At 48.4% G+C, this 19,223-nt stretch overlaps 6 protein-coding genes across 6 annotated transcripts; 1 reads left to right on the forward strand and 5 right to left on the reverse strand.

Moving 5' to 3' along the window:
- Positions 1-243: 243 nt before the first annotated feature.
- On the reverse strand, positions 244-1,392 carry AO090010000621 (uncharacterized protein; the record flags this gene model as incomplete). The annotated part of the gene is made up of 1 exon (XM_023233570.1): positions 244-1,392. The coding sequence occupies one exon, from the start codon at positions 1,390-1,392 to the stop codon at positions 244-246; it is 1,149 nt and encodes a 382-aa protein (XP_023094255.1).
- Positions 1,393-1,848: 456 nt separating this feature from the next.
- Positions 1,849-3,252, forward strand: AO090010000620 (uncharacterized protein; the record flags this gene model as incomplete). Its single annotated transcript, XM_001827531.1, has 1 exon — positions 1,849-3,252. The coding sequence occupies one exon, from the start codon at positions 1,849-1,851 to the stop codon at positions 3,250-3,252; it is 1,404 nt and encodes a 467-aa protein (XP_001827583.1).
- Positions 3,253-5,519: 2,267 nt separating this feature from the next.
- Positions 5,520-7,024, reverse strand: AO090010000619 (uncharacterized protein; the record flags this gene model as incomplete). Its single annotated transcript, XM_023233571.1, has 2 exons — positions 5,520-5,629; positions 5,767-7,024. The coding sequence occupies 2 exons, from the start codon at positions 7,022-7,024 to the stop codon at positions 5,520-5,522; spliced, it is 1,368 nt and encodes a 455-aa protein (XP_023094254.1).
- Positions 7,025-7,930: 906 nt separating this feature from the next.
- On the reverse strand, positions 7,931-10,970 carry AO090010000618 (uncharacterized protein; the record flags this gene model as incomplete). Its single annotated transcript, XM_023233572.1, has 6 exons — positions 7,931-8,052; positions 8,488-8,707; positions 8,759-9,166; positions 9,238-9,455; positions 9,567-9,634; positions 10,789-10,970. The coding sequence occupies 6 exons, from the start codon at positions 10,968-10,970 to the stop codon at positions 7,931-7,933; spliced, it is 1,218 nt and encodes a 405-aa protein (XP_023094253.1).
- A 2,229-nt stretch (positions 10,971-13,199) lies between these two features.
- On the reverse strand, positions 13,200-13,941 carry AO090010000617 (O-methyltransferase; the record flags this gene model as incomplete). The annotated part of the gene is made up of 2 exons (XM_001827528.3): positions 13,200-13,408; positions 13,473-13,941. The coding sequence occupies 2 exons, from the start codon at positions 13,939-13,941 to the stop codon at positions 13,200-13,202; spliced, it is 678 nt and encodes a 225-aa protein (XP_001827580.1).
- Positions 13,942-16,049: 2,108 nt separating this feature from the next.
- Positions 16,050-17,027, reverse strand: AO090010000616 (zinc-binding dehydrogenase; the record flags this gene model as incomplete). The annotated part of the gene is made up of 1 exon (XM_001827527.1): positions 16,050-17,027. The coding sequence occupies one exon, from the start codon at positions 17,025-17,027 to the stop codon at positions 16,050-16,052; it is 978 nt and encodes a 325-aa protein (XP_001827579.1).
- Positions 17,028-19,223: the final 2,196 nt, after the last annotated feature.

Below are 19,223 nucleotides of genomic sequence, written 5' to 3' on the forward strand. Positions count from 1 at the left end.
CGTCGCGCTCAAACTGGTCAGGTGGGACATACCTTTGCATTCAGAAATAGCTTTCGTACATTATGTTTTACTACTATGCTTTCGTTTCATCATGACACCCGATAAATACTTAATTCAGAAGATATATCAATACCCTCCTTGACCCATATTTCCGAGCCTAAGAGAGCGCGTTAAACCTGAGAATCAGAAAGAGAAAGTCAAACTTTACTGGGCCAATTTGCGATAAGTCAATTGTATTGTACCCTACCCATCAAGTGCCTGCGCAACTTGTGTCCAATCCCCAAATCCATAAGCACCCGGCACAAAGGGCCCATCAAACAAACTCGCTAAAACCACACGATCCGTCTGCTCCCCTTCCCATGGCTCCCTCCCATGCTGCGCAATAACATTATCAAAAACCAACACATCCCCCTCCTGCCACCGATGCAACACCCGAATCTCATCCGTAATCTTCGCTAAATGCGCCAGATACTTCTCCGGAATAGGCGTCCCATCACCATAAAGCTGATGTGTAACATTCTTCCTCTCGTCGTTCGCCTGTAGCCTCTTATAATACGACGCTAGCCCAGTAAACAGGGTGGGCAGATTCGTCCCCGGCTGCGTCCGAATCACGGGCAGTCGATGGGTCAGCACAATCCCAGTCTCGGTCCATTCCCACGTCGTATGTTTCCCACGACCATACCGAGCAATCTGTGCTTCGATCTTCCTCCGCTTCGTCTCTTCACTGTCACCATCTTGAATCTCTTTTCCGAATGCCTGGCGCAACGTAGAACCGCCCTCATACTGCTTCTCAATATTATAAGCAACCTTACTCAGTATCCCCTTTTCAGCAAGCTCATCAATAAACTCGGGTATCTCCGCCTGCGCACGACGGAACAACTCTAACGACGAGGAAATCGGGGTCTCCCCACCCTTCGCCGGAGCGCGCTGATTATAAAAGAAGATATACTCCGGCGCATGCGGGACCTGCGGCGACTCGTTGTGGTTGTAGATCTGCACGTCCTTCGGTGCCTCGTTGGCGGGGGCTACATTCGGAGCCAGTAATGGGCGATCGACTACGATGCCGATGATCTCGTGCGGCTTGTATCCGAAGGCATGGGCGAATTTGCTGAAGTCGTCGGCGTTGTGGATTGGGAGGTCTCGGAAGAGGAGAGTTCCGTGGCGCGCGAGGTATTTGGTGAAGGTTTGATCGCGGGATTGTAGGGTTTTGATGGTTGAGATGATGGAGTCGAGGGTGAGGGATTTCTTGTTGTCTTCTGTTGGACGTAGGGCTAGGGGGATCACGGTGTTGCTGGGGTGGGGTGGGCCGAGGATGCGTTGGTTGGTTGGGGGGAGAGTAAAGGGTTCGAATGTTATTGTTGGTATATTCAACTGTTCGATGGAGGTAGTCATTGTGTGTCTATATGGATTGGATTATTTGGATCTTGGGGAGGGATAAATGATGTCGAACTACTGGGTATATATAACTGCTCTCCATCCCCGCATCTACTATCCCCACGCGATAGGTCAATGATGTGCTCAGTGGCGCCAAGATTGCGCCAACCCCGCCATTTCACAGCTGCTTGTGATAATCGTCGAGAAAAACAAGGATTGCTGGTCATGAGTGGCCAATCTCGAGATCGCGTCACAAGTCTAGATTCCCTCTTATCGTTCCTGGAGGTTCTTGACTTTGCAATGGCCGAGGTTATATAGCTATCATGCAAGGGAGGGATCAAGTTGCGTGCTTGGGAAAATGATGAAGTGTGCTTATCTATAATAGTCAGGATCTGTCCGCATGTATGAACCTCCGAGGGGCAAGACATCAGACAAAGCAAGGACGAGTGGTGAACACTGTTCTGTTGTTCCAACATGACAATAAGCGGCAAGTCTGGTGAACAAATATCCCAAACACTATCAGAGAATGGCACGAACCATTTTCAAAAAAGGCGATCCTTCTTTCGCAGTACCCTATTCCAAATCCTCGTTGTTGGCCTCTGCGCCTTCTGTGCCCCAGGGATATGGAGCGCCATGAACGGATTGGGCGTGGGTGGATCACAAAGTCCTAACCTCGTGAACGCCGCCAACGCCCTGCTCTACGCCTTCATGACGGTAACCTGCTTCGCCGGCCCCTGGTTAACAAACATAATCGGATTCCGCTATACACTGGCAATTGGCTCGATCGGCTACCCGCTCTACGCAGCAGGTCTGTACCTGAACAACCGCACCGGCGCAACCTGGCTCGTCTATCTCGGCTCCATAACCTGCGGTCTCAGTGCCGGCTTCTTCTGGAGCGTCGAAGGCGCCATCGCAACAGGGTATCCGGAACAGCACAAACGAGGTCGCTACATCGCAACGTGGTTCACATTCCGGAATTTCGGAAACATCATCGGCGGTGCCATCTCCCTGGGCATCAACCACAATGTCGACAAACGCGGGCAAGTCGGCTACCAAACTTATCTCGGCTTCATCGCCATTCAATGCTTGGGTCTACTTTTTGGTCTTCTACTATCGAACCCAGAGAAAGTCCAACGCGACGACGGAACTCGCATCGAAGCGCCCAGGAACATAAACTGGCGAACGGAACTCCGCGCCATGTGGCGTCTTGCCCGAAGTAAATCAATTCTTCTCCTCACGCCCCTGTTCTGGTACTTCGGCTGGATTCAAGCATATCCGGGTACATACCTGGCAACCTACTTCACGGTTCGCTCCCGGGCTCTCGGCAGCTTCCTCTCAGCCGTAGTCGGAACACTAGCCACCTGGCTGGGCGGTACACTCGTCGACCTGCCCTGGCTTCCAAACCGGAAGGCAAGAGCCATAAGCACATACGTCCTCATCGCTGCCATGAACACCACAACCTGGATATGGGCCGTGATCATCCAAAACGAATACAGACATACAAAACCGGTTCTGGATTGGGCGGACCAAAGTGCGTTTGGGCGCGGATTTGGGGTCTACATGTTCGAGCGGATTAGTTTGGGCATGGTCGAGAACTATATCTATTGGTGTATTGGGAATCTGTCCGATTCACCCGGTGATCAGATTAGATATAGTTCTTTGTTAAGGGGGATTGAGACTGCCGGTGTGGCGGTTGGGTTTGGGGTGCAGGCTGTGCCGACGGCTTTGATTGTTACTGCGGCGATTAATCTGGGTTTGTGGTGTTTTGCGCTGCCATTTAGTTATTATGCTACTTTAGTGGTTGTGAGGAAGTTCGCGAAGATGGGGTTGTTAGGGCAAGAGGAGAGAACTGTATCTGCGTCTCCACAGAGAAATTGATTGGATAGAATTAAGCCTATATGAGCTAAATCTAGACTGAGACACAGTTTCCGTCGACCACATTATTCATTGTTCTTAATTGGTACCGATCTCACTCAAAATCACATCTGCAGCTTTTTCCGCCATCATACGGATAGACAGAACAGGGAATGTGCCAGATATACGAGGCAACGCAGAGCCGTCGACGACGCGCAACCGGTGAACTTCACGAACCAGAAACTTGGAATCAAGAACGGCCATCGGGTCATCATCGGTACCGATCGGACAAGTACACATAGCATGATCTCCTTCATGCGGTATCTGATGTACAGACTCAACAGTCGTGTACCCTGCAGTACGAGTCGCAAAGGTGAGGTCTCAATCCCAAGACACGCATTGTACCCATGACCTCTTTTCCCAGGAGGTAAGTATCCATTTTTCTCCAATCCCACGAAGTATTTCAGCATATTCTCCGCCCTCCATGATGAGTCACCAGTCAACTCAGCCATATAGTCGAAATCCGAGCGATATGGGTAGATAGCAACCAGGACGTTGTGTGCGGTACAGCCTCCTAACGTTCCAGCTCGAGGGTAGAGGATGCCTTTTATATTCGATCCCGGGGGAGGATCAATACCTATGTGTTGCCTTCCATCTGGCGTTCCGTAGACTGTGTTGAGATTACGAGCTTGACGCGCCTCGTCGGGATAGTGCTGAACGTAAAAGTTCTATGACAGAGCTGGGTCTTCATAAGCTTTCGGTGCGTATCCGGGGACACTGTAATTGAGGTTATGACCTTGGTCGTTGCCGGCTTCTAGGAGAAGGGTCTTATGGCCCGCTAGAGCAAGTCGCGCTGCTAGGGGGCCACCACCGGCGCCCGATCCGACGACGATGTATTTGTATCCTTTGAGATCGATGGCATATGTCAGAATAACTGAGAGAGTCAAAATGCCAAACAGTCGATTGATGAGCATAGTATGATAGTAGAAATGTCTCTTATAAGTTGGGATTACTCCGTATCACTGATCTTTTGTACTGGTGATGTGATGCTCTGTGCATGTGCTGTCCGTCTGAAAAGTAGTCGAACGCCCAGAAGTACATAAGGAGGTTGCAGCAAAGTGTTTCCCTCTTGCCCAGGCTGAATACGAGGAGCATTACGTGAAGCAAATAGTGGGATTTAGAACTGAAGGCTCACATGTACCTTGTCAGCTGGAACCATTCCGTCATTCCTCTTTCTGACGTGTAACATTGTACGATACTAAATGGATTCCCATTCATATTAAATACCTATTTCTTAACTACTATGCCCTCCTATTGAAGCTTTCCTCTGGCTACTATCATCCTATAATCGAAGGGAATCGTCTGATATAGCCTCATTGCATTGGCAGTATGTACCAAACCCGACGACATCTAAACAGGCATCTAGTGTAACTACATCCAGGCCTCAATCCATACCAACCAAAATAGAAGAGAACTGTACTTCAATATATGGATGAACCATTCTCAACCTGATGATTATCTTCGGGGGCTGATCCTTAGGGCATACCAAGCCAAGCCATATAAGGCATAGACCCAACACAAGTCGAACTCCGAAACTACTCCGTAGTCCGATACCTACGGAGTTCTCACCCCTCACAAAACCCCATATATATAGCCACCCCTAAGTACTTGAAACTATACTTTATAACTAGATCCCAGTTAGCAGATAAGAAAAGCAACAATGTCAAAAACACCCACCCTTCCACCTGGCTACACCCTCCGCCAAGGCTACCCCTCAGTACGAGATTATATCCACCTCCGCTCCGCCTCAGGCCTATCCCCGCATAGCGCAGCCCAAGCAGAGGCCGCAATGCGCGGTAGTTGGTACGGCTGCTACATCACATACAATCAGATCTCAGAGCCAGACAACAAGAACATCGATTTATCGCGCTCAAACAATACAACAAGCGATGAACTCATAGTCGGGATGGGCCGTGTCATCGGCGACGGAGGCTGGTATTTCCACATCGCCGATATGGCCGTGTTGCCCGATCACCAGCGCAAGGGACTAGGCGATGCCATTTTGAAGAATCTCATGAGCAGAATTCGTTCGCTGGCACCTCCTCCGGAAAGAGCGGCGGATGGGAGATTGATGGGTACCTATGTGAGCTTGTTTGCTGATGTGGCGGGTCGAAAGTTGTATGCTAGGAATGGGTTTGTCGATTCGATGCCGCATTCTATGGGTATGGTGCAGTTGTTGGACAGGGAGTCTGCTTTAGATGGTGGGGTCTCTGGGAGTTAGCGGTGGTAGTTTAGTATGCGAAGGTGGGGACTGCTTGAGGTGGGTTTATCTTGTCTGGGGTACTGGACGATTCAATATCCTGTGTGAATCCACGAAGTATGTTTGTACATACAGAAGTTGCTGGGTTATGGTTCCCTCCAGCTATCATTAAACTTCCTCGCAGGTGGTGAAATTAACTTGAACGAAAGCCTATATTCCTTGCGATTAAATTAATATATACATCATTAACTATATGATTAGCACTTCGGTATCTGTACATTTGTCCGGTACAACACCGTTATAGATATCCATCAAAAACGACTGTGCCCTGGGGTATCCCCGGAAGAGCGCCGGAATATGGTCAGCCCCAGCCACCTGTGCATAATGTATAATAGCCCCATCATTACAATACTGTTGTACCAAATCGGTCGCATTTCCAAGACTACCCACTGTGGTATCTGCTGTTCCTTGGAACACAAACATTGGGAACTCTGGGACCCCGTGTTGGCCCATCACCCAGACGGTATCCAATAGTTCCGCGAATTCAGAGACAACAGCCCAACCATTGTCAAAGAACGCCGAGATATTCTTGTCGGCCAGTTGAGGAACATAGCCATCACTCGAGTTGAAGACGCTGGCTGCACACATTGTCATTGCGAGATCAAACTCCGACTTAAACTCTGGTTTGAGATGCTCTTCGATATACTCGGCGATCGGAGGGAAAGCATTAGCAATGCCGTTCAGACCGCCCACGAGTAGACCGGAATTGCTGGTTCCATCAATGGTAGGAAAGGCTTGAGTCGCGTTGACAGGAAGACCACCGATTGCAGCGCCCGCTATGTTTACATCTGGCGCATACGATGCCTGAAGTTCTCCTGCCCATTCCGACGCTGAAGCGCCTCCGGAGTAGCCGAACAGAGTAGTCGTGGCATTAGATTGGATTCCGGTGATATCTGTGGAGTTCAAAACGGCGCGGAGCGAGTCAAGGACGCCATATGCTGCCTGTGTTCCGACTGTATAGGAGGATTCAATGCCCTCGTAATCTGGTATGCTAAGAGGTATGCCCGCCAACATGAAGGGTTCCGCCAAGATGGAAAGCTCCAAGACGGGATCATCGACCGCTGTCGGAGCACCAAACTGGATCGTATAGGATGGCGAACAATCGAGGTTGGGGCTGTCGTATGCCACTTGGTAGGAAAGCAGACGATCAAATTGAGCATTGATCGGGATCAATACCGTTGTTACCGCATAACTAGGTTGGTTCTGAGCGTTCGTTGTGCGGTAGAGAAGTTGGTGAGCACTCTGAAGAGGGGTGGGCAATTTTATAATCGACCCGATCGTGACACTGCGTGTCTTTAGTATAGTCCCTGGTTCTGATGCTTCCCAGTCTTCGTCGGGTGTATAGAACGGGTCCTGACTCGGTGGGAGAGGCTCATCTTGTTTTGCTGAACCCAGGGGCAAGATATTTTTTGCCAGTGACTGGCTGATGGTCGCCAATAACAGTACTATGGAATATATCGCGATCGTGAAAACCATATTGGCGAAATTTCCTCTGACAATATGGCTGAGTCAATTGTATTAGAATTAGATTATGCAGACACTTCAGTGCCGTTATATCAATCTGGAGCTTTGGTCATGACGATGCCGAAATAACAATAATAGACCGTGGATTTGTCCCCTTATATCCATTATCGAGTCCACTGTTGTGTTTTGAACTTTGTGGTCCCCAGAAACTTCAGCAGAGTGAAGCCGAACGCGTCGCCCACTTGGCCGAAACAGGTAATCCCGCCTGCATTGGGAAACCCTAACCCACCACAATATTGACATTTATTCAATGAAAACATCAGTGCGCCCTGAAAAGCTAATGGCAGAAAATAACATGGGAAAGTGCGATAGAAAATAGAAAGATCGGCAGGGGAAAGTTCGATAGGTCATACGGTTGCGATGATCGCCCGCGTGTAATACTAAATGTGATAAGTAGGGCCGCGCGGAACTTACTATTGTGAATGAAATTGATAGCTCTCATTCATCAGCTTTGCTGTTCTGGTTGTTTGGCAATATGTATCCAATCATCATGCCGAACCTTGGCTTTCAGCCCGAATGACGTTCGACCACGACCACTTTTTAGCTCCACAAGAGCATTCGCGATTATCGTATTCTGTACTACGAGGAACTAAATGAGAAAATCGATACACTTCTCCTGCAAGGGTATTTTATATGAACGGATCTAACAGATAGAGATTGAGGATGGGCCGCTCCAGAGGGCCCCCACATCCTATAGGGCGTACGGTCCACTTCGCAGAAAGAGGGAGGTTCCAGAATAGGACTCAATATATCTTTGATGTCAGCTCCTTGCGCATACATTGAGGTCATAGAACGTTCCAAAGGATATGGTTTGGATAAGATTTTATTGAAGATTACTGTACTTAGTTTACGGGGACTTTAGGGTTCCAAACCTTGCATGAGGAAATGGTGCATGGACGATCCTTTAAAGTAGGCAAATATGGTGTAGACGTTATACAAAGCTCCTACGTATGCAGCGAATAATATTGTCCCACAGCAAGCTGCAACTGATAGAATACTATTATGTAAAACTTAGGCACCGACATGCGGAACGAAGAACCATTGGAGTAGGTAGGCGGGGCATTCACTGTTTACTTGAACGTATCGCGTGTATATCAGATTCTCCTTACGTCCCAGGCAACATAGACACCGTAGCTAGATCGATACTCGGACATCTGGCCGCGAATATGCAGTGTATTATCTGTGCGAGAAAGGCATTGACGCGGGCTAGATCTCATATTCTCCGGACACCAGACACGCTATAACTAGTATACGAGAAACTTAAACGCACGTCGATGTTCACTTGAAACCAATCTCGACCTTTGTGACTAGAATACAACTATGTATACTCCAATAACCACCAGCTCGCCCAGAACGCCCCATGCATCCACTTTCATTACATCAATCATATAATTAGACTTTATCCGAGTATATACCTCTCGCAGGATCCTTCCTCCAAGCCTTAATGTTTTCTATACTACTTTTGATCGTCCTCCACCCAAGTGAGTAGTACACTAATCCAAGCAAAGCAATCGAATATCCCACGATCTGAATTGTGCTCACATGCGTATGCCAAAGCACAACAGAGGCAACGATAAGCAGAATATTCTTTGGGATACTGACAAGTGTCGTCGTCAATCCCGACGTCTTTCCGATCTGACGACATTATTAGCCTGTTAGTTGCTTTCATTGGACCAGGTGACTCACGAGGACAAAGATCGAAACATTGAGCATGAATCCCACCACAGCATTGGCCAACAGCGTCAAATAGCCAGTGTTAGGGACAACACTCCAGTGAAAATCCCTGAGCTCCGTATTCCAAGCAATAATCGAGTTCATAACAGCGCAGACCGGCGCGGTATAGTAGAGACTGACGAGCGGGTCCATTTTCTGACCGTCTTCAGACAGCAGAATTTGCATCATTACGAGACGGTTCGCGTCGCAGACGAGACTCGCCATTTGGTAGAATATGCCGAGTAATGAAAACTGGATTTCACCTGATACGGCAAGGCCAACACTGCATGTGATGATTAGGATGTTAATTAGTACCTCCATTGAAGGGGTTGCTACCCCCCATGACCAGCTGACGAGGAGGGTGACGACTGGTCCGGCGGCCTGCAAGTACTGTCAGCTTCAAATTGTCTTTGTCGTATAGAATAAGATCGACAGGAGCGAAGGAGTAATACCTTCAGCATCTGAATAAATGATATGTTGAGGTAGAGGTAGACGATATTCCCGAAGACAAGGCTGCCGCTATATAGCAGACCAATGGGAACCATGGTGCGTGCATACAGTCGGCTATTCATTTCGATATTCTTCCGGCCATCCAGGAATGTCGTTGTCCGGGCCAGAACTTGAGTGACCACGGTAGCGAATATAAGGTGCCATGTCGTGAGAAGGATCGCTGCAATTGTTTAGTAAGTGAAAGCTCACTCAGATAGCAACCCACTCACGGTATCCTGACAAGACAGTTAGTCGGAATAGTTTTCTGGCAAAGCGACCGTGTTGAACTTACTGAATTCCGTCGAGTCTAATATCCATTTATTGAATAAGACCGTGAGGTTTGACCAGAAGACCCAGGATCTGATCACCGTCAGCTAGTCATGGCAAGAGTGGGGACCCAAACTACGTACAGAATATCTAAGGTGATATTCCATGTCGGCCTCTTGCCGCCGTTGAGTTCTTGATATGCCATCTCACCCCTTTCGTTTCCCATGGTATTTCTCCGACACAGGGAAGAAGTTCAAGATTTTTCGAATTAGCTCTAATCACAATCCCAGCCCCCGATCAAAGGAAGAAAAGGCGGCGGAGCGATGTAAGACAGGTCGTTACGTGGGGTCCATTTGGCTAGAGCGCGTCTACTATTGCTATGAAGTGTTGAGTAATAAGTTTACGCGCAGAATCGCAATACAACAAGGAGTAATATGGAAGAAATTCATGAGCTGGCTCCGATGATTACTTAAATTCGTGCTTTGGAGGTCTAGGTATCATTCGACTGGTTGTACGGAACTAGCGGAAGGGTGTGATTGCCCGTTGCCCTAACCAGGTGATTAAAAATGGTTGCCTGGAGCACCTTCCATTCGCTGAACGCGCTCCACATTCCCGTATAATCCCTAACAAAAAAGGGTTCAAGCTAGTCAGAATGCCTAAACTGCGCCCGCTTCGCCGTTTGCGACAAAGCTCAGGGTGGGCGCGCCCCAGGAGCCGAGTCAGTTACCAGTCGATGCTACCTTGATTCTTTTTCTTTTTATTACTCACTGTTTAATTGAGGGTGGGGACATGCCGGTTCTTCCTGCTCGTTTCCTGGTCCTGCTAAGCTTCCCAGTCCAAATTGTTTGGGTCGATGAAACCTTGAAATGGAAGTCATCTTACATTCCGGTACCGAGGGTCCAGACTCCAGAGCCAGGCTGAGGAAAGTCATCGGCAACACATGTCACCCGGATGCGGAATGCAAGGGACCCGCCCCACTGCTTTACCATTCAAGCCTTTTAGTCTTCCGTTCCAATCGCACTATTCGAGCACTAAAAACTCTGGACAATGGTCATATGGGTGCCATGTTTTGAGTCTGACATGTTCCTGACCAACAGGTCAAACCGTGATATAACAGGATTGAAGTCGTCGCGTATATTGTAGTAATATGAATATTAAGAACTCGAAGTGATCCATTTGTATGGTAAGAAGAAAAAGAAAACCAGAATCTTTGGATATACAAGTCTCACCAAGAATGGGTACAGTACGTAATGAAGTAACTAGGCCAGGCTTCCACCTCCATCAATCGCTTACACTCCTCTGGATCGAAGGTAGGGTTCTCCCACGCTGCCTGACAGACGGAAGCATTGTTCGCATCATCCACCCAACTGAAGGGGTAGATCTGCTTTTCCGGCAGGAGTACCAGCGCATCTTGCATGTGCGCGCCCATGGCAAGCTCACTCTCATCACAAAACAACTGCCACGATGCCTGCCGCCGCTGGATAGTCTTGCAGGCATGCTCTCGCAATGAGTTGTCTTTGAAGTTGTCCCAGTATTTCTTGATCATCAAGCTCAGTGCGCCGGGTCCGGTCAGACCCTCAACAGACCCATCACCAGTTCCCTCGGGGTGCTCAATCACGTTGAGAACCGGAAGAAGCCAAAACGGGTGACCGGGGGGTGATGCCATCCAACCGTTGGGCACCGCAGCGGAGCTCAGGATATCTACAGTGCGAGCCATGCGTCCCAGGAATGCACGTTGCACGGTAGTTTTTTGGAATGACGGTGCAGACGAGAGGATATCTTCATGTGCGGCAAGAGCGGTTTCATGGCCGGCAAACAATGGCGCTACAGGGCGCAAGGCTTCGGTATCCACGTCGGCGTACATCCTGTAAGATTAGTTACACTGCAATAATTGGCAAGATAGAGCGTTTCGAAGGACCTACCCGCCAAACAAATACATATACAAGTTGCGGACAACGTCCGCCCGAAGGATTTCTTTCGGGAGGCTGTCGTAAGTCTGGAGAAACCAAGGGAAATACTGTTCAACAAGCATCCGATTGGTTTCGTCATCCCAAAGCACATATTCCCAGTCCGAGTTCTGAGTACGCATGCCGTGAACCCAGTCTTGAGCACGCTCGCTCATATTGCTCCCCGCTGGAAACCATGTCTGATGGATAATCTTCGGAATCGTGGTTCCATCACGGGACAGTGGACGCGATAAAAGAGTACGAGCAGGAAGTGCACGGGCGATTGGAGGCGAGGAAGCTGGCACCACCGAGGGCACGATAGATGAGCGGAATGGGTAGGAGAGAAGCACAAGAAAGACAGAGATGCCGAGGATGAGCTGAATTCTCCGCCGAGAGAGGCAGCCAAATGGAGAGTCAGCTATCATTCTGAAGCAAAATACCTGCGTTATTTCGAGTGTCGTAGCAACGAGCGTCTAGGTTATAAGCATGTAGAGAGAATATCGAGCCTCGACAGCTCTTCGTCGAGCTTGCCGTATCGAAATATCTCAAATTTACAGATGCATCGAATCTACTATGTTTAAGAAGATCCCGAGTGAAGAAATTAGAAATGGAACGATACCTTGTTGCGCAATCACTGCCCTGATCCTGGTCCAAGAGACCGTTTCCAGTCTTTACGCCCAGTTCAGACCCGCCTGCCGGAAACGGCGATTTATGATACTTGAATTGAGTAAATCTCCCATCGACCCGGCTTCGACACAGAAATCATAGGTCATGTCAGCGCTGTTGAAACAGGTATTAAGAAGTTCCAGTTCTCCTCGTTACAGGCCAATGTAGCATCTGTTAACACCTGTTAGAAGCGCAGACCCCACCGACCAAACGATGCGTAAAACAGGTGATGCACACCCGAGAAGAACAGCCATAAACGATTCATTCATCCGGAAATTAAGTGTGTAATACATCGAAGCGCGTCTTTCAAAACTAGTTCACTAGCAGTTGCTAGTGATAAAGACGACTTTTCCTGGGGTGTTTGTCTTCTGTTACCTACTTCAGTCATGTTGCTGCGCACAGTGATGGGGAGCTATGCCCAGAATGGAAGCTAGCTCCGGATCAGGCTTAGTGCGGTAGCAGCAAGCAACACTGGCGGCACGGCTCAATAGATAATCCTGTCCTCAGGATAGTCATGTACTATGACAAGGCCTTGTAAAAACTGCATATAAAGGATTCTATGTCAGACTATACCGCTCTCTTCATGGTGATCCGCAGACCTATCCATATTTATCCATCTGTATAATATATAATTGTTTCCGGACAACCAATATTCCATGATCCGTCATTTCAAAACATATATTTCCGAAGGTGGGGTAATGAATAGCAAGGGGTAATAACATCCTGGTGTCTTCATTCTCCATATTCTAATAATATCGAGCTCTAGCTTCTAGAATTAGACACACCCTTTGCAATACAATGCTCAATTGTAAGATTAAATGCCCAAAGATAAATAAGTTTGTTCATTGACGTTGATATCACAATTTGCTGAGGCGCAGCGTTCTACGAGATATATAGTCCCCTTCCCAAGTGACCTTGTTTACCGTATAATGATCCTATGCGCCGAAGCAGTAATTTGAAGTGGATTATCGATCTTCAGGAAGGTTCATAAGTCCTCCTTACATACCCAATAGTGACTCAAACTTTGTCTTCAGTAGAATGATGCTCTACTGCCGGGGCAAATAAGTACTAACCTCCAGGCCATTATTAAACGGCAGCGTCATGTTAACAAATCCACTACTGGGATCGCGCATAAAGTCCAAAAGCTCCTTATACTTGTCCGCAGCGGCAATGGTATTGTCCGCCACAACAACGGCCCCGTATCTCATATGCGGCAGAATTAGCTTCAACGTGGGCAAAGCCATGGGAGTCCAAACTGCCAACAGCAATTAGCAATGTGAACTGAGCAGCGAAAGACAAAAAAACGAGAAGAGACATACTATCAAGAAGAAGCAAATCCACCGCCTCTATATCCCTTTTCAAAGTCTCACGGAGGTCTCCCTCCCGCAGGTCAATAACATTGGTAACAGCGTCCCCACATTGCGCCCAATGCTCGCGGGCCTTCGAGGCCTTGGTTGGCTCATTTTCAGTCGCTATGACACGACCTGTACCACCCGTTGCGGCTACATTGGCCGACACAGCGAGGGCTAGGTAGATGGTACTCACGCCGAAGGAAGTGCCAGCTTCGACAACAGTTTTGGCGTTGATGATGCGACAGAGCTGATAGAGGTATTGAGATTTGTCTTCATCGAGGGCGATGAACTTGTCACGCATTACGTCGTCGAAGGTTTGGCTTTCAAAGTCGGCATCTGTGATGGCGGATTCCTGGGTCGTGGATTGTTTGTGGAGGGTGGTGAGGAGGTTGCGGATGTGTGGCGCGACGCCTTCGAGAGGACTCGGTGAGGACATTGTACTACCGATTTGTTCTCAATGGGATGATTATGAGGCAAAGTAGAACTCTTTCTTTTGGAAGTGATGGTGAGAATCAATTGGGGATCGAGTGGCTTTTTAAGGTTACGTGGTTCGGAAAGACGGCGCTAAAGCTTGCATTATCTGATGATATTTCCCCGCTCATGTCCACGGTATGAGTCAAGGATAGTCTTTGGAGGCTAGTGATTAGATGGTTTTTAACCGATACGTCCACACAGCGTCGCGCTAGTCCCCGTTTAGGATTTTGACTGATATATGAAATATTTTAAGACAAGGATCCCAATGAGTCACATGGACCTTTAAGTCGGATTAAATTGAAATCATAACGACAATTTGCTGGCATTGAATACTCCTGAGAAAGATAACAGCCCGTTTAAAATGATCCGGCCTATGAACACGAAGCAAATCGGTCCCCGGCATTGAAGTAAAATCAAACCACTAATAGACGGGACACACTCTGGTAGTACCGTCAAACGCATTGAACAAGAGCCGAGTAGGTTCTGGTCACATGTTCGCAAGGCATACAGTTTCGTTAGAGTAATTTGTAGGAGTCCCATGAGCATCAGAAATCAATGGGTTTCCATGACTGGAAAATGCTCTCGACCATCTTCTGTACCTTCTCAAGACCCATACACGAGCATGCCCCGCTCTCAAGGTGATTAAACAGCGCAGCTAGGGTGGTAAACTCCTTAACGCACTTATCGTTCGAGTTCGGGCAATGATACACAGTTTGCTTATGGAAAGGAGAGCTAAGATGTGAACCCAGGGCCGTGGCAGAGCCAAACTCCAGATGACATAGGTAGCATTCCCAGAACGATCCGTTGAAAGCATTGGCCGTTTTAGAGTTCTGAGAACTGTCTTCTTTATGTCAGTCGATCTGCTTGTTCGTGATGACCCCTTGCGAGTCTCTCTCGTGAACTATGCGGAGAATGGTTTCTCGGTTCAGTATGTCGGCGTCAGGACAGGAGCCTTGTTCAAGGTGGTGGATAAGGCCGCTGGCAGATGTGTAGTCGAGCTTGCAAAACGGACAGACGACATCTGCCTGATGAATCTTCGAGTTGACGAGGTGCTATACATGTATATGTCAGCGCTGCGGTCCATGTTCCAAAGACCCAGATGCGATCAGGTGGAAGGCTGTTACCATCTGGAGACTGTGTTCACTCTGAAACCGTCTTCCACAGGGACGACAATAATTCTTAAAGTGAGACATAGCAGTCATGTGTAGGTTCGCAATGAGCTTGTTAGGAAACGTCATGTTACACGTCTCACATGGAACTCTAGGTGACCAGTGTCCCACCGCAGTCATATGTTGATCAGCAGCGCTCTGAGAGAAAAACTCTCGAGAGCAGGTCTGGCAGTCATACCGAGGTGCCCAGTGATCTGTGTCGTCCATGTGCTGGTCGCAAGCGCTCCAGGTACCAAAGGTGCGACGGCATGTCTCGCATTCAGGGCGATGCACTTTGTCATCCATGTGTTTCTCATAGGTAGCTTGGTCCTCAAAGCTGGCACCACACGTCTCACACTTATACATTTTGACCGTGGATGATGAGAAGAGAATGTGTTGATGAGAACATGGAGATGGAAGTATTGAAAGGATGGATGTATGTGTTATTGTCACTTCAGGTGATACTGCCATGTTTGCTTGGTTTGACCATTCACTGGCTCCATTGAGCAGCAATCTGCTGATTGTTAGAAAGAGTTTACTTCACCTGATCATGTGGTGCTGGAATCTTGACCTTCACTTCTCCGGTTACTCGGGATGTGCCATAGTGGTAACGCGCTGTGGTTCTACCATGCTTTAGGACAGTGTCAAGATTTTCGTGGCGCACACAAGGAAGAAACAGAGATATAGTGACGAGTGTGCCGTTATTGATGACTGTGAGAATACTTAACAACCCAAAGATCAGCCACTGACTGCAAGTATACGACAGAAGGAGCTAAGGCTCAATAATCGCAATATTCAATCAGGTTTCACAATTGAAAGTCTTCGATTTATAGTCTTGATCTGATTCCCAAGCACGGCCGACCTGGTGAATTGTCCATGGGGAAAATAAATGTACACAGTAGTTGCTGGCAGTATCCGTTTACTATGCAGTCGGATCTGTGAACAAACGACCAGTCACCTTTCCTTGCGCCAATCGCTCAAGTCCCTGCGGGATGCTGTCGAAAGAAATCTCCTCTAAAATGGGAGAAAGACGACCGTCGGCGATGTGTCTCAAGACCTCCTTTAATTCTTCCAGGCTCGAGCCAATCGACCCCTGCAAAGTAATGTTCCTGGTAATCACTGAATGCGTATCCAAATTCATCTGCTTCGCAGCCAGGCCGACCACTACCACGCGACCGCATGGCTTGACGGCGTTCACTGCTGCCGCAGTCGTTATGCCAGCACCGGCAAAGTCAACCACTGTATCAAACACGATATCCTCGAATTTATCAAGTCCGCTGGCGCACCCGATGGCCCCCAACTCCCGAGCAAGAGGGAATTTGGTCTCATCAATATCCACTGCATATATCCGAGCTCCGTGAATAGCAGCAATCTGAATGGCAGAGAGACCCAGCCCGCCCAGCCCCACAATAGCCACCCTGCTATTGGGACTGACATGGCCTTCCGTGATCACGGCGTGATAGGCGGTCGCGATCGAATCGTTCGCAACAGCGGCTTGTGCGAAAGAAACACCGGGCGGAATCCGAACGAGATTCTCTACCCAGGCCATGGCCTGCTCTGCATAACCGCCATCATAGCCGAGCCCAATGGCTTTGATGAAGCTGTCCTGAGCCACGGGATGCGTGGGGATTCCCACCACGACCTTGTCACCAACTTCATAATCTGAGACTCCTGGACCGAGTTCTATGATCGTCCCGGCCACTTCATGACCTAATACTATAGGTCGCTTCATGATCATGTTGTATTGATCGTCTTGGAGGATGAAGCAGTCGGAGTGACACAGACCAGCTGCTTTGATCTGTATGATCACTTGGCCGTGCGCTGGTTGGGGACGTGATACGGTTCTCAAATGGAGACCGCTCTGCACGTCGTCGAATTGGAATGCTTTCATGGTTGACATTTTGGGTTTTTGTTCTGTGCGAGTTGTACTGTTCTTGTTCTCCGTCTCCGTATTGCAGGTTTGTTCATTATCCTGACGCATTGAACTATTTATTTTGGTGGAAGGGAGGATATTTAAGGCGCCAGACAGCATCTGGGGTGAATGTTTGAAGAACAATGAACTGCGGCCGAAGAACAATAGGCCCCACACCTAAATTGCATATTGTGTTGGCGGAGATAAACCAGCGGCTGGATCATACTTATTGAACAAAGAAGTGGAACCCGGGGTAAGAAAACCGACAGCCGACCATTGTCATGCGCGCTATATAGAACATTCACTCATATAATGCAGAAGAGAGGACGATGTCGACCAGGCAACCCAAGAGTCTCCGGCTACGGCAGCCTAAATCTCCAAACCGCAAAGGAATCTGTCCGTGCACCGCACCCAGAAGATCTACATCGAGTATATTTGCGTAGGGTTGAGCACACCAACGAGGTGTTTGACACGCTATTATCCGTACTATGACAACCGGCCCTTGGCTAGCGTGTTCGTCATGTGGATGGAGATGGATCGCGCCTTGGGCCTCCGATGAAGCCGCCCGATTAGAATTCCACGAGAAAGATAACATAGGAAGAATGGAAACTACTAGAGGGCGTAGTGCGTCAAGATGGATTCGAAGGAAAGCAGTATGACATGATGATTAGCATTGTTACGCATCGACCACGCGACCTCAGGTGAGTTGATAGTATGTGAGCACCCAATAACGACACGGACAGTGCTAACGTTGAGTAATAGGTTTCGCAGCACGGGCGGCGAAATTGATTTAATACATCTAACGCAGGTACTGGCGGCTTTGATTATTTCAGTCGATCCAAATCTAGAATCTTTGGCCTTTCCAAATATACACGATGAGTTTGAATCACCAATTGATGCTACTTTATGCTGCAAGCGTTCTTGGAACGAGCGAATGTCAATCCGACGAAGATACCGTGTCTTCAAAACCTACGCGGAGTGCGCTGTATCAGTGATAAACATCCTCCTTTGATTGACAAAGGATTCTACGAGAACTATAACATTGTGGAGCACATGAAGCTGGTCGGTAACTTGCCGGCCGTGGGAGCCATAGGCATGGAAGCCATAGAGGATAGACGCGAGTGTATAGAGCTCAAACCATGATTGGCCAACTTCAAGAAAGTGTAGATCCAGAAGTCCACCTGCTCCATCGCAAAGCTGCCCGAAACTATCAAGTCATGCAGAAGGCTTCAAGAATTCAAATACCCGATCGGCGGACGCGCCACTGTCGATGGGAATCACCTATGTTCTTAGAGCGGCCCCTGCAAGGTGCATTGCCCTACCATATCAATCCACTACAAGAGCTTGAGGTCGATGCGGATGATGGATTAAATAATCAGCGAGCGGCGTACTGAGACATAGACGACGCATACACGGCCGGAGAGGATCCATTCGAGAAAGACTATACCGAGGGACGGCCTACGTCACTCCGAGACTTTACCGTTATGAAGCATCTCACAATCAGCGTCAAGCTGCCGGTGGCCCTTAGTCGTGCTAGTATTGGCAATTCTGGTTCGGAGGACCCATCGTGGTCTTTAGTCGACATCCTCGCTCCAAACCTGGAGTATCCGTATATTTTAGGATAGACAGTTGGGGCCAGTAGCCAGCATGATGCCCTGACCTCCTTTCTCATGGAAAATCGGGACAGGCTACCATCATTGAAAGAGATTGCTGGTGTGGATGTGCATATACCGAACGCCAAGTCGGTTGAAGACCCTGATGAGGTGGAAGAATACTTGCAGCTCCATTCAGTTTGAGTGAGCCTGGAGTTGGTTGGGTGTCAGACCTTAAGGATGACTTTGCCACTGTTCAGGTAAGGATGGCTTACTAAATGAGTTCTACCTTCAGTGACCATTTAATATTCCGAGATGCCGTGTCTGTAAACTATAGAAGGCTGCATAATGTTATAATAACTGGATGTTTGCTTTTCGCAGTATGAAGCCATCCCCGACCTATGGGATAGTTGCTTTGTAAGTTAAAAGCAGAATTGCACGACCTGTCTGTGTGCCTTATGTAATGAATGAGTATGTGGAAAATGCTCTCCAGTCTTCGTATGACACCAGGCTTAGACTACATCCAGCCGGGCTGAGATGTGCATGTAGCTGTATTCAGCTTACTAGATATGTCACAGTGTAGAGTCAGTGC

The sequence above is a fragment of the Aspergillus oryzae genome, chromosome 8, assembly GCF_000184455.2.
Source record: "Aspergillus oryzae RIB40 DNA, chromosome 8".
Lineage (NCBI taxonomy): Eukaryota > Fungi > Ascomycota > Eurotiomycetes > Eurotiales > Aspergillaceae > Aspergillus > Aspergillus oryzae.